The 21,652-nt window shown below is 43.3% G+C and overlaps 1 protein-coding gene across 1 annotated transcript in view; it reads right to left on the reverse strand.

Annotated features, from left to right (window-relative positions):
* SLC6A4 (solute carrier family 6 member 4) overlaps positions 1-21,652 on the reverse strand; it is a 163,923-nt gene that overhangs the window by 60,728 nt on the left and 81,543 nt on the right. Inside the window, exons 3-4 of the mRNA XM_082245100.1 lie at positions 8,870-9,004; positions 7-226 (exon numbers count right to left, since the gene is read on the reverse strand). Coding sequence (XP_082101226.1) covers positions 7-226; positions 8,870-9,004 — 355 coding nt within the window. The remainder of the gene's footprint in view (positions 1-6; positions 227-8,869; positions 9,005-21,652) is intronic.

A 21,652-nucleotide genomic window follows, 5' to 3' on the forward strand; every position in this document is an offset into this window, starting at 1 on the left:
ACTTACGTGTAAAACTCCTCTGCTGGTGAGATAGAGCTGTTGATCCACGTTACACTGCTGTTGAGGAAATAATTGGTGCAGTTTTCTGTGTTCCACTCATTGTGGCAGCTGGTCCAAGGCAGCTCAGATCGGAATGAGAATATGAGGTAGTAGAGAGCCCAGGCCATAATGGTGTTGTAATAAGATGCTACATAAAGTGCTATTATACAGATAGCATAACCAATTCCTAGGGGAAAAAAAAGATCATTATCAAATCAACACAATATCAATAATCAAGAATAACATTAAAACACACCCTATGCTTGTTTCTTAAAGCTCATCTGCTAGTTTATTGACTGATAACATACAGTATGTCTGTGATGGCTCTTAGTCATCCAGATTATGGTAGAATTACTAGTGGTTAGTAAGTCCCATTTAGCTGGACTTTTTCTGTAATGTTGAAGGCTTTTTACAGACTGTCCAAGCAAGTTTTTTTAGTTCTAGAGGTCTAAAAACTCAATTTTAATGTGACTAACCACATTTACCTAAACATCTGGGAAGAGCATGCTAATAGGCTACCTGTAGTATGCACCAAATGGCATTCGTAGTGTGTCTAAATTGTAAGTAGTTTGGGAATATGTTATAAAGGGATAAGTTATGGTTCAGCCTAAACCCCTGGGAAACTGTCGAATGATAGCTAGCCGCTGGCCCTATCAGCTAAAGCTGTGGAGTTCTTGGTTCACAGCTGCACCCAACAAAGAGGTGGGGATGCTGGTTACATCATTGATCTAATATGGCCACATGACCATATTTGGACAATGTCATTGACAAAAATATGGACATCTATTTTATACATGAGGAAGGATACCAAGAGCACTATGGGTTTTCTAAAGAGAGTTCACAACTCTGATTTCAGGCACTTTCTCTCTAAAAAAAAAACTTACACCAACATTAGGAGGGAGGAGGTGAAGGGAATGAGTCACTGTTTAGATTCAGTTTCTAATGTATACAATTTTCAGCTTTAAGGGCCATACACACAGGTCGAATATTGGGTTGCATTGGTTGGAACCTGGCCAACATTTGGCCCCTTTGTACAGTAGCCAGCCTAACAGTAGCCAGCAATTTGGGCGGGGGTGGGGATCAGTCTCCCTGCCAGAACACAATAGCTCAGGGGGTGATCACTGTACAAACATTGAATAGTTCTTTCTGTGCTCTTCTTTTTTTTTTTTTTTTAGTTTTGCCTGCTGGGTTGAACAAAAAAATTATAGTGTGTAGTAGGCTTTAGTTTTAGCTCTTTCAAGAACAGGATTTTTTTTTAGTCAGAGGAATTGAGAAACTGAAAAACATGTGAAAAAGAGCTTTGAATTCCACCAGCTGGAAGAAAATGGTAATAAATAATATATTTATGCAGTAAAAAAAAAAATCACCTGAAAAAGGAAATGGATTTAGTTTTTTTGTGTAAGTAATCATAACATTACAATATATAGTAATGATGATATTAGAGAGGAAGTTTAATCTGCTACTATTTTGTCTTCCCTGTTTTCTCCTTTTCCCTAATCACCATGCTAATGAAATGATTGAATAAAACCTTTTTGCTTTCGTTACAAACTGTGTTTTAGTCCCAGTAATAACATCATCAGCCTTGTCTTCTCTATGCAATGCAGCCAAGTCACGCTGGATGTCCTCCAGTGAGGAAATGAGGCGGGCTCCATTTCATTTCAAAAGAACACTGTAAGACACTTACAGTGTTTAGTGAAATCATAGTAGGCAGTAGGAATGGAAGCCTGTACAGCTGTACAGCTATGCATGGCTCATTGGTAAGGATAGAGTTTAAATTTACATTTTAAAAAATATATATACCACTGAAGATGCCCCCTGGGGAATCCTATCTCCTCCTCCAGATTACCCATTTTCTTCGCACCCTTAAGGACGACCATAACGACATTACGACTAGAACTCTGTACGAGAACAGGTGTATGGGGCGACCTGGGACGGGGGGAGGAATCTCGGGACTGTACCGGTTATTTGCCGATACGACAGCTAGGCCTTCCTATCAGCTAGCTTGGGACACTGACCTGGGGGAAACTATTGACGAGGAGGACTGGGACCGATGGTCGACTATGGTGCACAGGGGGATACTCAACACTACTCTGTTGGAGGCAAACTATAAAGTGCTATCTCGGTGGTACTTGGTGCCAACGAGGTTGGCCAAATTATTTCTAGGTGCCTCCCCCCTGTGTTTTCGACAGTGTGGACAGCACGGGGATATGTACCATGTGTGGTGGAGTTGTCCGAAGGTCCGGCGGTTTTGGATCCGGGTGATTAACTTGATCCACTCGGCGACGGGCCAGAGGATCGACAGAGACGCCAAGACGGTGTTGTTCTCGGACTTGCCGGTTGAGATCCCTAGAAATACCCGTTCTCTGATATTCTTTATTCTCCTGGCAGCGAAAATTACTGTGGCACGGGCTTGGAAAACACCTGTGCTGAATATAGTACATGTCAAAACCAAAATGTCGTGGATTATGCTTAACGAAAAGTTGGCCAGCATCCGTATGGACAGGCAGCCTAGATTTGACCGAGTGTGGAGCCCCTGGGTGGAGTACTTACAGGCTCCGTAGTTGCGACTGGGTGGATTGGAGTCCGGTGCGGGGGGACATGGGACGGGTGGCTATTTGCCTTTGTCTTCTGTCTATTCTTCTCTTGGTCTCTTTTCTTTCTGGCTCTTTCCTTCTCTCTTCTGTTTTCCTGATTTCCTGCATGGTTATTTCTCTTTCTACCCATTGAGATGTGGGCTGTTCTTCTCTTCCTATTCCTTTTGATCTTCTGCTTTTCCGTTTCTTTACTTTCTTGGGGGTCTGGCTGCTGGAAGGGCATTCTTGACTCAGGCTCCGGAACTCTGGTTTGGGTTTTCTGCTATGGGCCAAGGATGCTTTCTACTATTTGACCGTTGGTGGGAGCCGGTTGGTTTCCCCTTCTGGGGAGGGAGGCTGGGGGGGGCTTCACCCTTTCGTGGACACAGTATGTGCCCATTGGGGGTGTCTGGGGGGGGAGCCCTCTGCTGGCTCATATCTTATTGGAGTTTGGTGAGTCTTCTGGACTCTTGATGTATCTCCTGTGGAGGGGACTACAGCTGTTGCGATTTCATGTATTTTGCTGTTTATTTTTATCACTGACTGCCTGGTTGCTAATACTGTTTGGAGTCATATTTTGTTATGTATTGTCCGGGTATGGAGTGCCTTTTCGCAGGCCAACCCCTTTTATCTTGCCTATGTTTTCTACATTTTCTATTTTATGTTGTACTACTGCAATATGTTGTTTAAAATCAATAAAAAACGATTGAATACTAAAAAATATATATACGCTTATATCTACTATTATAATTTACATTCTTGTACCTTCCACACAAAGGAGGTATGATACAGGAATAAGTGAGCAGTGCACACTTTCCAACAGTTTTTTAATAAAGCAGCAAATCTCTCTATTTGTGTATCAATATCAACTGCTGCACTTGCACTATGAAAATGCAACTGCGGGACTGCTAAAACAGATAGATTTCACAATGTTTCTGTGCAATGCAGCTTCAACCTTGGGTGCTCATTGCTTTCAACTGGTTTCTGAGCTACACTGCAATGAATAAAGGGCAAATAGATTTGAATACTGAAGTACCGGTAACAACAGTTATGGGTCCCTAACATCAAAAAGTTTCACATTTTCTTTTACCTTCCTTTATTTTACAATTCAAATGTATCACTACTAGTCCTTCTTTGGTTATGAATACTCTGGCCCTCAAAGAAGCAGAATAAAGTCTAATTTACAATGCCTACTATGGAAAAATGTTTTTTTTGACTCACTGTAAATTCCATTTCTCTGAGTTCATTGACGGACACAGCTTTCCAGTATTCTGAACCATTAGGTTATATTGCCCCCTACAGGAGTAGGACACTAGGTGGAAAAAAAGACTTGGCTACGCCTAGGGGAAGTCCTAGGTGGTATACTCCCCCTCTCTGCTACAGGTCTTCAGTTTTATTCCAAGCAGTGTCAGAAGTATTACAACTCCATAGAGGGGTGGGTGTTTTGTCCGTCAATTAACTCAGAGAAATGGATTTTACGGTATGTCAAAAATCCCATTTTCTCTTTCGTTCATTGACGGACACAGCTCTCCAGTATTCTGAACCATTGGGAGGTCCCCAAGCAGTGCCAAACATGAGGGGTGGGACCACAAAAATCCCAAGGTTAAACAAAATAGCCATCCAGGTAAACAGGAGATCAACAAAAAATAACAACATGAGCTTAACCTGAACATACACCCCCAAAAAAGGAACCGACCCTCTAAACAGCAGCCTGCAAAACTTTGCAGCCAAAAGAAGCATCCACAGATGCCAACACATCCACTTTGTAGAATTTAGTGAAAGTGTGCATCGGCGACCAAGTAGCCGCCTTGCAAACCTGTGCCACTGGCGCCTGATGACGGCCCAAGAAGCACTAAGCGCCTGAGTAGAGTGCGCCGTCACAGGGAAAAGAGGAACTTGACAGAACAGGCCTGAGTCACCGTCTGTCTAATCCATCTGGAAATGGTTGCACTAGAAGCAGTCAGCCCTTTTCTGGCCCGTCCGTAATCACGAACAGCGAGTCTGACCTCCGAAAAGACTCCGTGGCTGCCAAATACACACAAATCGTCCAAACCACATCCAAGGCATGCAAATCAAATTCCTTAGGATGCTTGGGCCTGAGACACAGGGAAGGCAACACAATGTCTTCATTCAAATGGAAATCAGAGACTACCTTAGGAAGGAACGACGGACATGGGCGAAGAACTACCTTATCTTAGAGGTGATAGCCACTAAAATGGCCACCTTCTGGGACAAGGTAAGCAAGGGAATCTCCTGAATATTCTCAAAGCTGGGCTTCTGGAGCACTGAAAGCACCGAGTTCAGATCCCATGGCGGTAAAGGAGACTGCACCAGTGGAGAGAGATGTCGAACCCCTTAAATAAATGAATGCACCAGAGAATGTGTGGCCAGGGGTCGCTGAAAGAAGGTAGCCAAGGCTGACACCTGGTCCTTGATGGTACTCAAGGCCAATTTCTGCTGAACACCTCGTTGAAGGAAGGTCAAAATCTGAGCCACCGAAAAAAGAACGAGGGTGAACACCAATGGAACAGAAAATGGATTCCGTGATATGTATGCCATCATCCCCAAAAAGACTAAACCAGAGCAAAAATATAGGGACCAAGAGAGGTTCCAAGAAAGCGGGACTATACCGGCATATAATGGTTGCAGGAATACAAACAACACTGATATATAAAAAATATATTTTTATTACAAAAAATAAAAAACAAATATGACATCAAGACATACAATACATAAGATAAAAGAATGCAGATCCGTGTGTGTATGATAACTCATAGAAGATACCAGAAATACCACAACAACGGATCCCAGTGTACATGCAGACTATTGGTCCCTGGATAATCCGACGTGTTTCGCAATGAATGTGAAACGCGTCGGCTTATCCAGGGGACCAATAGTCTGCATGTACACTGGGATCCGTTGTTGTGGTATTTCTGGCAACAAAGACGCCTCCCCACCCCAGGCAAGGGTGAGGGCGCAGCTTCAGGCTGAAGGAGCCTTGTCCGCGGGTCTAGAGAATCCCACTTTCGGCTTGCTGGCCCCGGGGTGGACTTGAAAGGTTTTGAGCCCTTGTCAGTGGACCCTGAGAGACGAAAAAACTTCTTGTGAGCCAAGAAAGACAGGCCACGTCTGCGACAATGTTCTTTACCCTTTCCAGACTGTAGAAGAAAGGTACTCTTTCTCACTGTGAGACTCTTAATGATGTCATCCAGGGTAGCCCAAAACAGGCGATCGCCCTGAAACGGTAAATAGGACAGAGCTTTTTTAGAAGTCTGGTCTGCAGACCAACACTTAAGCCACAATACACGCTTAATCTCCACTGTCGAAACAGACAGCCTAGAAATCAGAGGAGCCGCCTCCAAAGAGGCATCACAGATAAACTGTAGCCCATGGACCAACTGGTCTGCCAATTCAGCAAAGGCAGGGGGAAGTTGCTCACCCTCTGAGGAAGAGGCTAAGCCTCGAAACGCGTTAGCCATTACGAATTCAAGGGACAACATACCCTCAGATCACACAACTGAGGACTGCGCTCCTTATGTGATATGCTTTTAACCAAGAACTCGTTTGTGAGTATTTTCAATCTTTTTTCTTTTAATAAACCAATCAAAGGATAATGCACTAGGCCCGTGCGCCCCTGTGTTTGTTTGTTGTTTGCAGTATTTCCAGACTTCCCTGGTCGTATAAAGGGCAGCAAGGTCGCAGCATTCATCCTGGGTTGTCGAGTCCACAGCTCTAGAAACAGTGGAAAGACCCTAATAAGGAGGACTATCAACTACACCTCTCTGAGCGCAGGGAACTGGTGCCTTGTGCCAAAAAACTCTTTTAGCAACTAAATTTGGGGAACTCCTGCGGCGGAAGAGAGGGTGTAACCCATTGAAGTTTCATTTGAATTCTCACTTTACTGGCTGTGGTGAAAATGGTGCTTTCCATCGAGGAAAGGGAACTCAGAAGACAATCCCTGGCTAAAGGTTTTACCAATAGCATCAACACTTTTGAGCAGCAGAGTCTAATGGACAAACCCTTGGAGAAAGACAATGACATAATTAGTAGGGAGGACTCTATGGTCTCCCTCTTTTATAGACTTAAACATGCTTTAGAAATGAGGCTCTGAGGCTAAGCCTCGAAACGCGTTAGCCATTACGAATTCAAGGGACAACATACCCTCAGATCACACAACTGAGGACTGCGCTCCTTATGTGATATGCTTTTAACCAAGAACTCGTTTGTGAGTATTTTTAATCTTTTTTCTTTTAATAAACCAATCAAAGGATAATGCACTAGGCCCGTGCGCCCCCGTGTTTGTTTGTTGTTGGAAGTTGCTCACCCTCCGGGTCACGGCGCAAATGTTTAGCCCACTCGGTCAGAGTTTGCGACATCAGGGCAATGGTGAAGACCGGCCCAAACCAGCAACAGTGAACATATTGCAGTCCACAGCCTCCGCTTTTCTGTCGGAATCACAGTTGCCTTGATCAACCTGGAAACTGGGGGGTCCACCACCAGTGGAACAGTCCACTTCTTGAGGAGGGACTCCCCAATGGGGTACCTCACCACAAAGCGTTTAGGTACCACAAAGGGACATTTTGGGCGCTCCCACTCTTTTGTGATAAATCTGTCAAAATAGGAGAATTAAGGAAACACTTTTGCCTCGCGAGACGGCTTCTGTGTGCCAAAGGGGACAGCCACAACCGCTGAATTTTCAGATGCATTACACCAGGAACCTGGCGGGCACCTCTGCAGATAGAACCTCTTCGCTATCGAAATGGGGGGTCTGTAGGCCAAAAAGAACACATCAATTCAGGTTGAGACCCGGTCATATGCGACCTCACAAGGCGTTTAATTTTCAGGCCAGCCACGTCCAGTGGGGCTATGTCACAGCCGGCCTAGCGCGGAGCTGTGGCCTGCGCACACTTGCTCGCCAGACTTGTGTGACCACTGGATCTAGATTATCCAGCCCATTGCCCAGTCCGGCAGTTGAATATAAATCTCACAAGAAAAAAAACAGGAGTAAAAAAAGCCATTTAAAAGGAAAGAATTACCAGGACCAGAGATCCCGGCAGGGAACTAGGTCCTTACTCCTGACTAGGCGAAAAAAACTGAAGGCCTATAGCAGAGAGGGGGAGTATACCACCTAGGACTGCCCATAGGCATAGCCAAGCCTTTTTTTCTGCCTAGTGTCCTACTCCTGTAGGGGCAATATAACCCAATGGTTCAGAATACTGGAGAGCTGTGTCTGTAATCTCCAGATAGGTATTTACTGTGCTCTAGAACCTAGAGGCCATGGGGTGTAGGACTTTTAAAATGTCATGTCACTCTTCTGCTAGTGGATCTATAAGAACTGCTACAGGAAGATTAACATATATGCCTCCATAAGAATGTACAAAGAAGAGTCTCCAAAAGAATATACTGTAATTCCCCACTCAAGCTGTGACAAGCTAAAAAGCTATGCTAAAGCCGGCCATACATTATACAATTTTCTTCTACAATTTTCCTTTAGATTTACCAAAACCAAATAATATGAGGTCAAACATAAACACTTTCAATTTGTATGCAATAGGGTAGGCCTTTACAATATATCATTGAAGGTAAATCTAAAGAGAATTGAATAAGAAAATTGTATAATATATGGCCAGCTTAAGCCTCCCAGGGTTGTGGTTAGGAGCCAAGGTGACAGGTCCAAGGTCCAAGGTGACCCAAGGTAAGGCCCAAAAGAGGGATTGAAGGATGTCTCACAATGCCAAAAACAACCTTTTAATATCTTTAATATTATTGTAATCATTTTATGGTTCTTGTTTTTTATTTCTTATACTTAAGAAATAAAATGGGCATGTTCGTTTTTTATGTCACTGGTGCTGACTCTATACAGAGGTTTCTGTTTTTTTCTTTCAAAGACTGTTTTTGGAAGTTATATGAAAAACTCTACTTTTCTTCAAAATTCAAGCTTGCCCAGCCCCTTTCCAATTCTTGAATCATCACATTGGCCCTTTATTCTAATGGAAGATTCCAATGACTAATAAATAAGCTCGGGAGGTGAGAAAGGTTGTGGTCAAACTATGTAGTTAGCTTTTATAGAAAATATCAAGAATTACATATCATTTCTGCTTCCTATCTCTGGATGTATATAAAAATATGATTTTTAAGGTAGCCTCCTCATCACATTTTCATTTCGGTTTGCAAAAAAGAGAACTTTAATTACTATTTTCAGCTTTTGATTACAGAACCACACATTATGTTTTTACTTCCACAACTAAAAGACTTACCCTTAAATAATGGACATATTTTCCTCCATACAGAAATACAGCCATTTCTGTGATACTGACCCAGAGCCAGCTCCATATAAAACAGCGGAATTCCACCAAACACAGCCATAATCACGTAAGGAATGAGAAAAGCTCCTGAAATGACAAAGTTTCAGAAGGAATTAGCTCTAGCTCAGTCTTTCACATATATAACAAGCAAATAATTTAACACTTTTCCATTTTCTTCTTTATTAAGAGGTAACAGGATGATTTAGAATCTCCCAAAATCTTGAAGGGTTGGAGTGGTGGGGCCTCGGGAGACCCGGACATCTTACTGTGGATGAATACAATGTATCAAGAAATGCTATCTGCTGTGACCTTTGGATTTTTGCGCGATCAGGCACAGTATCTGCCTCCTTTTTGAAGCTTTGGATGAGTCACTGGCCAACAATAGTGTCTATGCGTCTGTGGTCTAGGATGTGTACATCACTTATTTTGGGTCTCCCCCTAACTGGAACATATCCAATGCTACCTTTCCACATTTTTGGATCACATGCGGACAGCAAAAAGCCTCGAAGAAGCAGGATATAGATATCGCAAAACATGTTGGCATTTACTGCATGGTTAGATGTTTTACCACATTTGGCATGTTCTGTATGATTAGATGTCTTACCATATTTGTTGTTATTTCACCTAGAAGTTATTATGGGTCATCTATGGCCCTTGTTGCTTCTATGTACACAATATTGGAATTATTAAATGCTCTTTATAAAACATTTTAACATACTCTATCAATGTGATATTGGTGGTTGATCCTTAGGAGATATCTAAAAAGCCCATTTTCTGTCCATTTAGGACTCCAGGTTTACCAAATAATTGAACAGTTTTCCATTTTCTTCTTTATTAAGAGGTAACAGGATGATTTAGATTCTGAAAAGCGACTCGCCGTGGATCACTTTTTGGGGGATAGCAGTAGATGTCAGGCGTTCAGGAGCCAATATTGCTACCCCTGCCACCCATGTGAAGGAGCCCTAATTAAGATTTTAAATTGTATCCCAATGTGTATGTGCAAATCCTTCAGACCCCTGGTGTCCAACCTGCAGCTTGTAAGCCACATGCTGCTCTTTGGCAAATATTTTGTGGCTATTAAGGCCCCTGCTGACAGTAGTCTGTGTTTTGGTGCTAACTCAAGTCAGTGAAAGAAAAATATGCTTTATGCTGGTTTGGTTTTTTCTTTCAAACTACACTATATTGTCAAAAGTTGTGGGACACCTACCTTTACATGCACATTAACTTTAATGGCACCCCAGTCTTTGTCCGTAGGGTTCAATATTGAGTTAGCCCACCCTTTGCAGCTATAACAGCTTCAACTCTTCTGGAAAGGCTATCCACAAGGTTTAGGAGTGTTTCTATGGGAACGTTTGACCATTCTTCCAGAAGGGCATTGTGAGATCAGGCCCTGATGTTGGATAAGAAAGCCTGGCTAGCAGTCTCTGCTCTAATTCATCCCAAAGGTGTTCTGTCAGGTTTAGGTCAGGACTCTGTGCAGGCCAGTCAAGTTCCTCCACCTCAAACTCGCTCATCCATGTCTTTATTGACCTTGCTTTGTGCACTGGTCCAAATCATTTGGTGGAGGAGGGATAATGGTGCAGAGTTGTTTTTCAGGGGTTGGACTTGGCCTCTTAGTTTCAGTGAAGGGAACTTTTAAGGCGTGGGCACACCAAGGCATTTTTGACAATTTCATGCTCCTAACTTTGTGGGAACAGTTTGGGGATGGTCCTTTCATGTTCCAACATGACTGTGCACCACTTAACAAACAAGGTCCATAAAGACATGGATGTGTGAGTTTGGGGTGGAGGAACTTGACTGGCCTGCGCAGAGTCCTGACCTCAACCCAATAGAACATCTTTGGGATGAATTAGAGCAGAGACTGAGAGCCGGGCCTTCTCCTCCAAGATCAGTTCCTGACCTGACAAATGCACTTCTGGAAGAATAGTCAAACACTCCCCTAGACACACTCCTAAACCTTGTGGACAGCCTTCCCAGAAGAGTTGAAGCTGTTATAATTGCAAAGGATGGGCAACTCAATATTGAACTCTACGAGCTAAGACTGGGATGCCATTAAAGTACATTTGCGTGTAAAGGCAGGTGTCGCAATATAGTATATATTTCTTTTTTTTGTGCTGTCCATCCCAGTTTTGTGTTATTTTTCCTCTGATCTTTTATAACAAAATTTGCTGAGAGAAATATCAAAAACTGCACAAGTCATTTTTAAGGGGAATGCAGGAAGCTCAGGTGTGAAAACATTGATTTGTATAGGGGCTATAACATAATGTTATCTCTAGAAGTCTCATGTAATCTGTTTCCAGTCTATGGCTATCTCTTGAAGCATATCCCTAGCCTCCAACAACTATTATGGCAGGTTTGCAGGCTCTGACTGTTTCCTGCAGCATGTCTGAAGTCTCTGCCCATCTCTTGCTGCATGCCCATAGTCTCTGACTATCTCCCGTTGGCTGTTGCATACCTGCAGTCTCTGAGAGCTTTCTGTAGTATTACATTCACTGGATATTATGTGCAGCTGTTTGTTTATGACAAGAGAAAGTTGATTGTAAGTTGATCACCATTGCTGTAAGTTGGCACTGGCTTTCCTGTTAAAGGTGAACTATATTGGATTTAGGCCAATTTGTGCCAGTGTGTGAGAATTGGTGTTTTAGGGCGAGAACATGGTGCGGGAAACCTGCTTTCCAATGCACTGCAGTTGTGATCTACAGCAGGTGTCAATGTTAACTTAACCACTTGCAGAAGTCGCTACCTGCTTCCGGGTTTTGGGTGTTCGCACGAGCACGCCCCCAACGGCACCTGCTGTGATTGTACACAGCAGGACCCTGTCAGCATCTCCCGTCCAATGATTCACAGCCAGGACCTGCTGATCGGCTGTGTACAATCACAGCCCAAAGCTTTGTGTTAACAATCAACACAGAGGTCTGTACTACTTAGCAATCTATTGGTAAAAGCAGCACAGTTCACACACGTTACACATAGTTTGGCCAACATTTAACCCCTTGATCGCCCTAGATGTTAACCCCTTCCCAACCAGTGCAATTAGTACAGTGATAGTGTATAGTATTATCACTGATCACTGTATAAATGTCACTGGTGAAGTCAGTGGCAGTTAGTCAGTTCCCTCCCGGCAGCAGTTATTGTCAGATTTAGCACCGCACTATCAAAGTCCCATTATAAGACGCTGATCACTTATAATGATCACCATTAGTAATATAAAAATAAATAAATAAATAAAAATTCCAGTATACACTTATTGGGATTTGTTTTCATTAACCGGTTCCGGACCGTCCAACGCATATTTACTGCGGCAGGCTGTCCCTCCCGCACGCTTGCAGCTAGGGGGCGAGCGCATGCCACCGGCGGCGCGCTCCCCCGTCTCGGCAGCGGGGACTCCGATGCACGGAGCAGGCGGCTCTGATTGCCGTCGGCTACCCACGATCGCTCCCCACTGAGAGAGAAGAATGGTCAGCTGTTGTAAACAAAGCTGACCGTTCTCTCTAGAATGATCACAGAGCTCCTGTGATCCTTCTATATAGGATCACAGGTCTCTATGATCATTTCACAAGCCACGCCCACCACAGTTAGAATCACTACCCTAGGCTCACATTTAACCCCTTGATCACCCACAGTGTTAACCCCTTCCCTGCCAGTGTCATTATTACAGTAACAGTGCATATTTTTAGCACTGATTACTGTAAAAATGTCACTGTTCCCCTTAAAAGTGTCAAAAATGTCAGTTAGGGGTCCGATCTGTCCGTCGCAATGTCGCAATCCCGCCAAAAATCGCAGATCGCCGCCATTACTAGTGAAAAAAACAAAAAAAAATGACATAAATCTTTCCCGTAGTTAGTAGACGCAATAATTTTTGCGCAAACCAATCAAAATATGCTTATTGCGATTTTTTTTTACCAAAAATATGTAGCAGAAAACAAATTGGCCTAAAATGTTAAAACATTTTTATTTTTACATTTTTTTGAGAATGTTATATAGCAGAAAGTGAAAAATATTGTTTTTTTTTTTTCAGAATTGTCGCTATTTTTTTGTTTATAGCGCAAAAAATAAAAATCGCAGAGGTGATAAAATACCACCAAAAGAAAGCTCTATTTGTGGGAAAGAAAGGACATAAATTTTACATGACTGCGCAATTGTCCGTTAAAGTAATGCAGTGCCGAATCGCAAAATATGGCCTGGTCATTAAGGGGGAAAATTTTCCAGTCCAGAAGTGGTTAAAGACATGTAGCAGAATACATTTTGGCCAAAATTTATGAAAAAATTTTTTTTTATTGGAAATGTGTTATAGCAGAAAGTAAAAAACAGGGGTGATCAAATAGCACCAAATGAAAGCTCTATTTGTGTGAAAAAAAAATTATATAAATTTAATTTGGGTTCAGCGTTGCATGACAGTGCAATTTCTAGTTAAAGTAGCACAATGTTAAATAGCAAAAATGGCCTGGTCACGAAGGGGGTAAAATGTTACCAGAGGTCAAGTAGTTAATGACACCCCAAATACAGGTAGCAAATGCAGTGTGTTTGCCTGTACCGGATCGCATGGTACAGTGATACCATGTGATCTGTGTATTTTATAAAGCAGTGCATACACTTTTGGGCAGTCCACTGGAATTTCAACCCATTCAAATGAAACGGGTGAAATCATACTGCACCTGGATCGCAAGTGAATTGCAGAGGAATGCACAGCACGTTTCTGTGCGATTCATGGTGTGATCTGGCTCTTATACCTGTTTTCCTACAGTTACACCATCTTTTTCTTTCTTAACAAATAGACATTTAACAAATAACAATGAATTCCCAAAGCACAATGGGTTAACAATATTATAGCATATTAGACATAGAAACAAGGGCTGCGCTAATCCAAATGGACTAAAAGTGCAGTGCAAAAACACTTTGTGAACAATAAGTTAAATGAATAGTGTCAGTCAAATGAAAACAATCCTCTTCTTTCTAGTTCTTCTCTAATGTAATATGAGAACAAGGACAGGTACTCTTCATTTGTTCATCCAACAAATTCCACTCCACCACCATGTCATACATGTAGGCTTACCAGAAAAGCATGACTCCCTTTACATAGAGCAGTCATATTGCGCATAATGGTTATGAACGCCATAGTCAAACAATGGTATATGAAACCACCACTTCTCATTAGGGATCAACTCCAAGCATCACATGTATAAAAAAGGAGGAAAAGAGCCAAGTGCTCCCAATAGTGTAAATCTGGTAATACTTTTGTTTAGAGAAAACGATTAAAAACAATCAGCTTTTGTACAAAGTCTCTTAACATCAGAGAAACAGCTCTTGAACTCCATACTAGATGGTATCAGACCCCAGTTAAAATCCAATTGATCTTTCCAACAATGTCACTTCCAGTGGTGGCCCATCTATTAGGGGTGCAGCAGCGCAGGGGTGCCGCCCCCCATCCATGCATCCGACCCCCTAATCTACATGCAGGGTGCCGGATGCATGGATTCCAATAAGGGTTTTTTTGAAGCACATGAATAGGCTTCAAAAAAGGGTGAACTTGGGGCACAGAGCACAGGGGTCAATGAGAATATAATGGGTGTACTGTGCACATGAAATGCAATGAGCTTTGCATGGAGAAATGTTGAGCCTGGTACATACACAACCCTTTACAGAACCATGAAACCTTCACAGGATGTAAACAGTGCATAGCATTGGGGTTGGGCGAAGGGGGAAGGGAGAAGATAGAGAGAAGTTAGTGATACCTGCAGTGGCGGCTGGTGCTTCAAATTTTTGGGGGGGGGGGGGCGCAAACAGAAAAATGTAATAGGCATTGCTTTGCGGCAAAGAACACTGAAAAAATTGTGTGTCTTTGAGGTCACACAAGTGTGAAAGGGGCCTTCAGTAATCAAGGTACAATGCCTTGAAGCAACAATAGATCCCCTAAAGCAACAATAGATCCCCCAGAACAATAGACCCGAGCAACAATAGATCCCACAGCAAAGATAGACTACTTGCCACAAAATATCTCCCCCTCCAGCAACAATAGCACCATCCAAACAACAATAATAGATCTCCCAGTAGCCAGCATCAATAGACTCTACAGCAGAGCCCTGGGGGTGTAGGAGAGCCCTGGGGGGTGTAGGAGAGCCCAGGGGGGTATAGGAGAGCACTGGGGGTGTAGGAGAGCCCTGGGGGGTGTAGGAGAGCACTGGGGGGTGTAGGAGAGCCCTGGGGGGTGTAGGAAAGCACTAGGGGGGTGTAGGAGAGCACTGGGGGTGTATACAAGCACTGGGGGGTGAAGGAGAGCCCTGGGGGTGTAGGAGAGCACTGGGGGTGTAGGAGAGCCCTGGGGGGGTGTAGGAGAGTACTGGGGGATGTAGGAGAGCCCTGGGGGGTGTAGGAGAGCGCAGGGGGTGTAGAAGAGCCCTGGGGGGTGTAGGAGAGCACTGGGGGGTGTAGGAGAGCACTGGGGGTAGTAGGAGCGCCCTGGGGGGGGGGAGGGGGAGAGCACTGGGGGATGTTGGAGAGCAGTTGGGTTGAAGAGCCCTGGGGCTGGTCAGAGAGCACTGGGGGTCAGTAGAAAGACACTGGATAAGAGGAGCAGTAGAGGCAGCTGCATTTTAAAGAATCAAGCTCTGCATTTCCTTCTGCAGCCTCAGAATGTCCGCTTCTCATCCTCCCCCTCCTACAGGCTTTCAGAGGACACAGAAGGAAATGTAGAGCTTGATTCTTCTAAATGCAGCCGCCTCGTCATTCCTCCTACCCAGGCTCACAAGGGGGCGGCGGCCACACTCGCGGTTCTCTCTAATCCAGGATCTGTGGTACCTGCAGCAGCTGCCTCCTCTAACTCCTCTCCCCTTCATGGTCACGCTGAACCTAGCTGGCTGCCGTGTGCCCGCGTAGAGGGGCCATTGAGAAGCTGAATGAGAGGCTGTGACGCCCGGCCCAAGCACCACCCCTATGATGTCGGACGTCCTGATTGGTCCAGGCTGGACCAATCACAGGACGGCAATCGTGAATGGGAGTGTCCGGGGCGCATCGCTCTGCGCCCCTAAGACACTCTAAGGGACCGCCAATCACAAAAGAAAAGAGGCACATGATGCCTAAACCCCCACCCCTCCCATAGCCAGCAATGTGTCCGGCGCCCCGCTGCAATAATAAAGGAACACTTTTTTATGCTAATTTTACTGTGACTAGCCTTGGGGGGGCGGTGCCCCTGCACCCCCTATTGACCAGCCTCCACTGGATACCTGCTTAAAGTGTGTCTAAACCCCAACACATAAATGTAGTATATTGCAGCTTACCACTCCAAAGATGTGGTGTCTGCATCAGTTTTCTTTTTTTTGAGGGGTTTTGCCTGTTATGTTTATTTGATAATCCTGTCAGTAACACATTTTGTGTTTGAAAGTAACAGCTGGTATTTTTCTGTTCTTGCAGAAAGTATAATTAGTCTGGAAAAAGAAAACAAGTGCAGCTACCACATCTAAAGACTGGTAAGCTGTTATTCAGTACATGTTTTTTTCTTACATTTGCTTTAACTTCAACTGTCTTCTTTAGATAAATTTAACCTAATGATCCTAAAGTGTCATTAAACACAGACTATGAAAGACTCCCATTGCATGCTAAACTGTATAACAGAGTGTTCACATTCACAAAGCCACTAAAGCTTTTGTTTTGTGTTGAGTGAAATATACCTGGTTGATCCTGCCTTCAGCTGTCCATGCCATCTTCTCTGTATCCCCACTGCAGCCTGAGATTGTGTAGACCATCTGGGGGCCTCTAAGGAGCATGGTCAATTTCAGTTCCCTTATAAGCTCTTAATTTCCTCCTTTTTCTTATCTCTGCAGCCCACATGACTATAGAGTCATGTGGGCATATACATTCTGGTAAATTAACCTAATGATCTTAAAGTATCATTAAACCCACACTATGAAAAACTCTCATTGCATGCTTTACTGTATGACAGAGTGTTCATACTCACAAAGCCACTAAAGCATTTGTTTTGTGTTGAGTAAAATATACCTGGTTAATCCTGCCTTCAGCTGTCCCTCCCATCGTCTCTGTGTACCCACTGCAGCCTGAGATTGTGTAGACAAGGTGGTGGCCTCTAAGGAGCATGTTCAATTTCAGTTCCCTTCTAAGCTCTTCACTTCCTCCTTTTTCTTATCTGTGCAGCCCACATGACTATAGAGTCACACATGTGGGTGTATACACTCTGGTAAATTAAACTCCCCTCCCTCCCTCCTCCATGTACTTCTATTGCTAAACACTATGGAGCCGTCGGCTCCTGCCGCTGTCATTCAAACTCTGTGATAAGGGTGCAGGGGGAGGCTCGGGAGCGGGCCAGCACAACTGCCCCTATAGAAATCAGTTTTCTTTGGGGGCATTTGCTGAAAAGTAAGAGCCAGGCGCGCCGGCTGGGGACCCAAGAAAAGTAGGATCTGGGCTGCTCTATGCATACCCATTGCACAGAGCAGGTAAGTATAACATGTTTGTTTTTTAAATCTGAAGGTTTATTATCACTTTAAATATATCTAAAGTAATTGGTGATACCTGTAAAGAAAAGCGAAAAGGCTTGGATGCCAATGTCATCTAAACAAAATGAAAACTAGTGATAAAATTCTCTCTGCCTACACCATATTAATGCACAAAACTACACATTTGATGTTCAAGATGTATAGGGAGCTGTAAAACAAATATTTGATATTTATAATCTAATTTGAATTTCTTTTCTGTTTTAGTCATGTTACTGGCATGGCACCAATCAGGGCTGGCCAGACACAGACTCATACTGTAGTGAGCATACATCACCAGAGTAATAGAAGCCCTTCCCAAAGATCTTTCTCTGCAGATGCTAGGGAAAAATCATGTTACCACACAACAGCACTGCAGAAGTAAGGCTCGGTTTCCACTAGTGCGGCTAAGAAGTCGTGCTACTTCTAGCGCGACTTCGTAGCTAACATTGCTTGCGGCTTTCAGTGAGACTTGTCCCTCATTATAGAGGGAAGTCGCACTGAAGCCGGCTCAAAAGTAGTGCACGAACTACTTTTGAAGTCCCCGCAACTCAAGACGCGGCAGTGGAAACAGGCCACATTGAAAACAATGGCTTTTGACTTGCTGTGCGACTTGACATGTGTCAAGTCGCACAGCAAGTCGCACTAGTGGAAACCGAGCCTAAGGTACTTAGAGTATTTTTTTAAAACAAAACAAAAAACAGTGCCATGATATATGTGAGTAAATATAAGTAAATAGCGGTTTGACTTTAGACTTACTGGCTTACAGCATCCCTGAAATTAGGATTTTTGTCTTACCTGTAAAATCCCTTTTCGGAGTACATTACAAGACACAGGATAGTATTCTGTAACACTGGTTTATGCTGCCATCTTCAGAAAAAATGGACAATGACAAAGAAAAGGTGTAAACACAGCCCAGTATAACGCCTCCTGATCCTAGCATGCCTCAGTTTAGTAGCAAGAAATGATAGGAGTGGATCATAAGAACAGAGGGAAGGGGCCTATGTTTCCTCATGTAGCCTCAGAAAATGATTTTACAGGTTAAACAAAATCCCTCTTTTCTTAGTCTTATATTGCAGAAGATAGGATAGTAATCTGCAACACTGGGACATGAAAATACAGTCAAACTGAGGGTTGGCAACAGTAAATGAAAAGATAATGGGCCCACCAGGAAAAGAAAATAGGTTTACAAGGATGCTTTAAGGGAGACTTAATAAGCTGTGTCTCAAACCTAACCCGGCATGGGCTGAGGTCTGAACATCCATCTGGGAAAACTAAACAAACATGTCAACTGAAGACCAGGCCTTGCAAATTTTAGAAACAGATGCCTGATACTCAAAAGCCCTTGAAGCACTAAAACTGGTCAAGTGGGGTTTGGTTAAATCAGGAAGAGGGAACCCTGCCCCTTGAATGATGAGATGACAAATCCACCTAACGACAGTGGCACAAGGAGCAAGCTGTCTCATACAGGGACCTTCAGAGGTGACAAACAGTGCATCAAACTGTTGAAAATGAGCTTGCACTGAGAGATAAACTTGAACATCATATCACATTTGGACAATGGAGGCATATCGCCTTAAGATGTTTAGGAGTAAATCAGAGAGATGGTTGAACAATCTAAACCATCTCTCTGTCCTGTTTTGCACATAGAGATGGTTAGAGTGAAAGGAAATAACTACCTTAAAAAGAAGAGGCCTTGACTCTCAAAACAACCTTTTCCTTCTGTAGCAGAAGAAAGGATTCTTTACAAGTTAAGGATGCCAACTTGGAAACTCACCTCATAGAACTATTAGTGATGAGAAAGGCAACCTTGTGAGTGAAGATAGACAGAGGAATATCACTAACAGTTTTAATGGACATTTTTTTTAACAGCTGACAGAACCAGGTTGAGATCCCACAGAGGGGATTGAGAAGAAAGCGCTGTCTGAAAGAGAATCACTGGGGCTGAGATTTGACCAATGGATGGTATTGAAGGTCAAGTGTTGATACAGACCAGACCGGAGAAAAGACATAATTTGCCCCTGGAGTACTTCCTAGAATGGTAATTACTGGAACCTGGAAGCCAGGAAGTCTACGCCTGTTCTCCCACACATTTGAAAGGTTTCTAGAAACACCTCGGGATGAAGAGACCACTCTCAGGAGTCTAGACGTTGACAAACAAGGAAGTCCACCTCCCCACTTTTCATGCCAGGGATGTGCAAAGTGGACAGGGCCATAACATGAATTTCTGCCAAGCAAGTATCAGTTCTGGTATCTCTCTGATGGCTGATGATAATGGTGTTATACTACTGAACCCTCGTCGGATGACCTTGTAGACATGAGGTCAGCATTGAAGGGATAACTGAGCCCTGGGCTCCAGAATGAGAAATTAGCTTCCTTTAGGCCACGACCTCTCTTACACTATGGGGGCCTCTCCCCAGTCCGATGAGCTTCCTCCTGGCAACCAAATCCCTTGCACTAAGAGGGCTCCTCTCCAGCCCACCAGCCTGGCAACCATTCCAGACCAAGGACTTTCCAGACCAGTGGGAGGAAGGTTTTTCCAATTTACAGTGTCAGACCCATGATCCACCAGGCTACAGAAAGTCTGCTTCAGGGGTTCAGGTGGATGAGCCGGTCCAGAGACTGATCTCACCTGTCCCGCACTGCCAGAATGTTGAGTTATAACAGTCTGAAATGATTGGGAATGCGAAACAGCATCCTCAAACCCACCATTAAACCCAAGGAGGCCACCAATATGTCCAGAACCCTCATTTAAAAGCAGGGGCTTGGTTGGCACCTAGACTGTAAAGTCCAAGCATGGGAGTGGACATTCTGGAGTTTGTCCCATGGAAGGAAAACCCTGGACAGGACCAAACCCAGATACTCCTAATGGTTAGAGGGTTCCAGCACAGACTTCTAAACATCCACCAAACCTTTGTGTGATCCGCACAGTCAATCGAACATTGATTGACAGAGCCTGTGCCGTTAGTTCCCTCAGATAAAGATTGTTTAAAAATCCCACAATGGTAATGTCCTGAGATAACAGCAGAGTGAGAACCAGGGCTAGCACCTTAGTGAAGGACCAAGTGCAGTGGACAGGCTAAACAGAGGGATTACAAACTGGTAAAGCCGTGTGCCCAAAGAAAAATGCAGGTAGTGTTGATGCTCTGCAAAGATTGGTATGTGTGAGCATGCTTCCTTGATGTTCACAGAGGCCAGAAATATCCCAGGTGGAAGGAAGCAATGGCTGATTGCTTACATTTTTACAGAACTTTTTAACTGAAAGAAATCTGTTGAGGATATTTAGATCCAGTATGGGGCAGATGCTTAGATGCTTACTTTAATTTGGAATGGTCAACAGGTTGTAATGAAAATCCTGAAACTTATTCCTTTCCAGGATTATGGTTATGACCTCTTGGCAGAGGAGCTGCTCCAGACTAGGGCTGCAACTAATGATTATTTTCATAAGCAATTCGTTGACTGGTTGTTGTTTCAATTAAGTGATTAATCAGCTAAAAACCATAAAAATAATCTTTTATTTAAAATAATTTCATGAACAAATGGAGTGTTACACACAAACTGCAGAATAAGAAATGTAAACTTTACTGTAACATTACATTGTTCAAACTCCTTACTCCCCTTTAAGGCCATATCTGACCCAGAGAGGGTCTTCATTTCTGGTGAGTAGGGGTGCAGGAGGGGAGTGTGGCACCTTTCTCACCGATGAGCACCTTCCATCACTAAGGAAATCAGCACAGTTTTTGAGCAGACTGGCACAGTTCTCTGGACATTTACATGGACTGTCCATTATATGAATTCACTTGAGTTTTTTCTTTTTTTTTTGGCACTTCATATATTTATATATATTTGTATTAATAATATTGCATCTAGCACTTTATTCACAGCATTTCAAGCACTTTGTATTGTGTTATGAATTTTTAGTACTGTCTATTATTGTATGAATTTATTTAATCTATTTAAACCATTTTTGGCACTTATATTTATATATTTATCTCAACAATTACAGCATTTAGCACTTTACAGCATTTTTATAGCACGTTTAGCCTCATGAATTTAATTGTTTAAACTATTTATGTATTTGAAAGTTTGAGCAAACGCTGTTTATATTTATATATATTCTTTTAGTCAAATTCCCCTATTGGGTGAACAGCAGCTGCTCATTGAATTTTTATATATTAGTGCAGGTGTTTTATATTACCACTTCCTTCAACTGTCCAGGACTACACGTGCCATGAGGCATTACTCTGCACAC

Source organism: Pelophylax lessonae, assembly GCF_965119305.1.
Source record: "Pelophylax lessonae genome assembly, chromosome: 2".
In the NCBI taxonomy this organism is placed as follows: domain Eukaryota; kingdom Metazoa; phylum Chordata; class Amphibia; order Anura; family Ranidae; genus Pelophylax; species Pelophylax lessonae.